The sequence below is a fragment of the Charadrius vociferus genome, unplaced genomic scaffold, assembly GCF_000708025.1.
Source record: "Charadrius vociferus isolate BGI_N301 unplaced genomic scaffold, ASM70802v2 scaffold843, whole genome shotgun sequence".
NCBI lineage: Eukaryota > Metazoa > Chordata > Aves > Charadriiformes > Charadriidae > Charadrius > Charadrius vociferus.
The window spans coordinates 165,705-168,917 of record NW_009647430.1 but is presented as its reverse complement, the minus strand read 5'-3'; the positions used below and the strand labels follow the sequence as shown (position 1 = coordinate 168,917).

The 3,213-nt window shown below is 63.3% G+C and overlaps 1 protein-coding gene across 1 annotated transcript in view; it reads right to left on the bottom strand.

Moving 5' to 3' along the window:
• B4GALNT4 (beta-1,4-N-acetyl-galactosaminyl transferase 4) overlaps nt 1-3,213 on the bottom strand; it is a 15,445-nt gene that overhangs the window by 11,774 nt on the left and 458 nt on the right. Inside the window, exons 2-5 of the mRNA XM_009880573.1 lie at nt 3,087-3,202; nt 2,250-2,294; nt 922-1,032; nt 1-76 (exon numbers count right to left, since the gene is read on the bottom strand). The exon at nt 1-76 is cut by the window's left edge and continues 12 nt beyond it. Coding sequence (XP_009878875.1) covers nt 1-76; nt 922-1,032; nt 2,250-2,294; nt 3,087-3,202 — 348 coding nt within the window. The remainder of the gene's footprint in view (nt 77-921; nt 1,033-2,249; nt 2,295-3,086; nt 3,203-3,213) is intronic.

The window sequence follows — 3,213 nt, the reverse complement described above, 5'->3', positions numbered from 1 at the left end:
GGATGTTCTTCCTCAGGTGCCTCACGGCCCCTCCGCACCAGTCTTCGAAGACGTGCAAGTTTGCCTTCCCTTTGTACTGGGGAAAGAGAGAGGGAGATGAGCAGCGTGTCCTCCTCACGTCCCCCCTCACCTCCCAAGGACAGCGTTAGGGCAGGCTGAAACGTGGATGTCAAGCCCTTGGGACGTCACCTGCCCAGCCTCAGCTCTTCTGCAGTGCCGCTGCACGGCCCCTCCGCACCAGTCTTCGAAGACGTGCAAGTTTGCCTTCCCTTTGTACTGGGGAAAGAGAGAGGGAGATGAGCAGCGTGTCCTCCTCACGTCCCCCCTCACCTCCCAAGGACAGCGTTAGGGCAGGCTGAAACGTGGATGTCAAGCCCTTGGGACGTCACCTGCCCAGCCTCAGCTCTTCTGCAGTGCCGCTGAGGAAGGGCTGAGCCGCCATCCCTGTGCCAGCCCCAGGGTCACAACGCCAACCCCCAGGAGATGACCTCCTGCTGCTGCTCCTGTGGCTCCCAAGCACACTCGGACAAGGGATGCTGTCCGGATACGGCACCAAAAGCCCGACGCCATCCTTCACGCAGCCCCAGCGTCCATCCCCACCGCACACAGCCAGCGCCAGAGAGGGGCGCAGCATGGACCCACACAGAGAAGACACGCAGCGAGATGTCCCCTTGCACACCCGCAGGGACGGATGAGGGGGCTGACACACACCCACGGCGCGCACCCGAGGAGCTCGTCCTCGCGGGCACCACGTTGACCCCAGGAGCAGGCAGAGCCCCTGGGACGGGTGATGGAGAGCAGGGAGGAGGAGGATGGCTGGAGCCCGGCATGCTGGGGGGGCACGGGCTGCGGGCTCCCCAGCGAGGGGCTGGGTGGACCTCCTCCTCCACCACCCCCCTTCGCTCCTCCCTGCCCACCCACCTGCTCGTTCCAGGGCAAAGCCTGCTTGGTCAGGTTGAGGTTGGGGCGCGCGGTGGCTCGGTCGGACCGTCGGCCTCTGGAAAACCAGCCGTCCAAGTCCTGCCCGTCGCTCTGCCGAGGAAGCAGGAGGGAGAGGTTAGAGACGGGGGGATTGGGGCCAGCCCGGCCGTGCTCGCAGGAGGTCTCCCTAGACCTAAACGTCTCATTTCGGACGTGAAGCACTGCCAAACCAAGGTGAAAGCTTCCGAGGCTGATGGCAAAGGAAAGCAGGGGCAGGAGGAGGCAGAAAAATATTGGCGAGCTCTCCCGGGGAGCAGAGGTTCAAAATGTTCCAGCTAAACTCATTCCCCTTCGTCTGCCAAGGAGAGAGACTTCTCCCAAACAGTGACTTTTCTGTTCATCCAAAATATTTGCCCAGTCTGACGGGTGACTGGAAATGCAGTACTTTGGGCAAGGAGGGACTGTGCCACCCTCAAAGAGCAGAGCCGACCCTCCCCGAAAGCAGAGCCCGGCGAGAAGAGCCGCAGCATCGGCAAAGCGCAGCCCGTTAGGATGCACAGTGCCAAGGAAATAATTAGCAAACTTTGCCTAGATGAACTCATTAGCGTCCCGGAGGAGGGGAGCGGTGCCCTTGGAAGACGTTATTAGGGAGGCGGCGTAATTGTGCGGCGCTTGCTGGAAGGAGTCGCCTTCCTCCCGGGGAAAGCCGCGACGCCATTCCCGCTGTCCGTCTCCATCCTCACCCAGCGCCAGCCCAGGCTTTCCCTGGGCACCCCCTCCTCCATCCGCCTGTCCCTGATTCGCGAGGAGCTGGGCGAGAGGAGAGCAGGGGTGGTCCTTCCTCGCCCGTCCCCTGCCAGCCAGGCGCCATCAGCCTCTTCCCCATCCCTATTTCCCACTGCCTAATCGCTGCCTGGCCTGAAGCCGGCTCTCCTTACAGCACGCGGCTCTCCACCCCCAGCGCCTGGAAAAACCTCTCTGTCCCTCTACGGAGAGGGACCAGGACAGGTCTCCATCCCTTGGGTGAGACGGGTGGAGAGGACAAGCCACCAGCAGCCCTGCCCTGCCCCGAAGACTAAGGGCCGGCTGTGCCACCAGCGAGATCCGCCGTTCGGAGCACGCCGGGAGGAAAGTTTTCCATCTCCCTTTTTGAAAGAGTGGTTTTTCACTCCAGTTCGCAGAGTCCTTTTGAACGGGGCTGTTTGCTTTCAAACTGGAGTGAACACTTCCCCGCCTGCCCCCACAGAGGGGTCTATTCACGGCGCAGCTCCCCGCAGCGGGGCTGGCTCGGAAACAGGGGGGGTTATTTGCTGAGGGTGGGGACAAACCGGCTTCTTAATTGCAGGGCCGGCGATGGTGTAGATGTCCCGCGGCTGCAGAGGAGGCCGGGCAGGGCTAGGCATGGAGAGACGGGCACCGAGAGGGCTCCGGGCACGGGGACTCGGGGCTTTCCCCTCCCTCCAGACACAAACCACTCCGCCGTGCTCAGCGCAGCACGGTTTGGGAACCGCCTGAGCGACCTGCGGTCGGGACGGGGCAGGGGACACCACGTGCCTTCCCCCTGCCCGCATCCCACCCGCCCGCCCTGCTTGGGGACAACCAGGGGACAGCAGGGTGTTGAGCCGGGGCTCGGTGACGAGTCGAAGAGGGGACAGCAGGGTGTCCTCGTGGCTACAATGCCAAGGGCCTCCGCCAGGCTGTCCGCAAGGAGAGATCCTCTCTCCAGCTTCTGCTTGGAGACCCCACCTTGGGTACACCGGGTCCAGTTTGGGGCTCTCCAGTCCAGGACAGACAAGTGGAGGTTACCAAGATGGAGCAGAGGACACAGCAGGAGGTGGCTTTGCCCAGCAAAGAGGACCTTATCGCCATGGACTGCTACACGAGAGTGGGATGCAGAATGATGCCGGACTCTTCTCAGGGGAGCATGGCAAGAGGCACACGGCACAACACCAGAAGTTCCAATGGGATACGAGGGATTTTCCGTATCCACCACAAGGGCTGCCGAGCAGAACCAGAGAGGCTGTGCCCTCTCCATCCCCGGACCTGCTCAGCTGGACGAGGCTTGGGGCACCCTGCCCTAGTTGGCCACGTGTTGGGGAGGAGACTCGGACCAGTGACCTCCGTAGGTCCTTTCCCACCCGCCCACGCTCCGGCTCTCCCATTACCATCGGCTCCTCCTCGCGGCTCTCGCTGGAGTCCTCGGCTTTCCTCTGCCGTGCCGATGCCTGGGCCGCCGCCGGCCGCCTGCCGGGATCGGTCACCTCCCCCAGCCTCTCGCCATCTGCGGGGGGG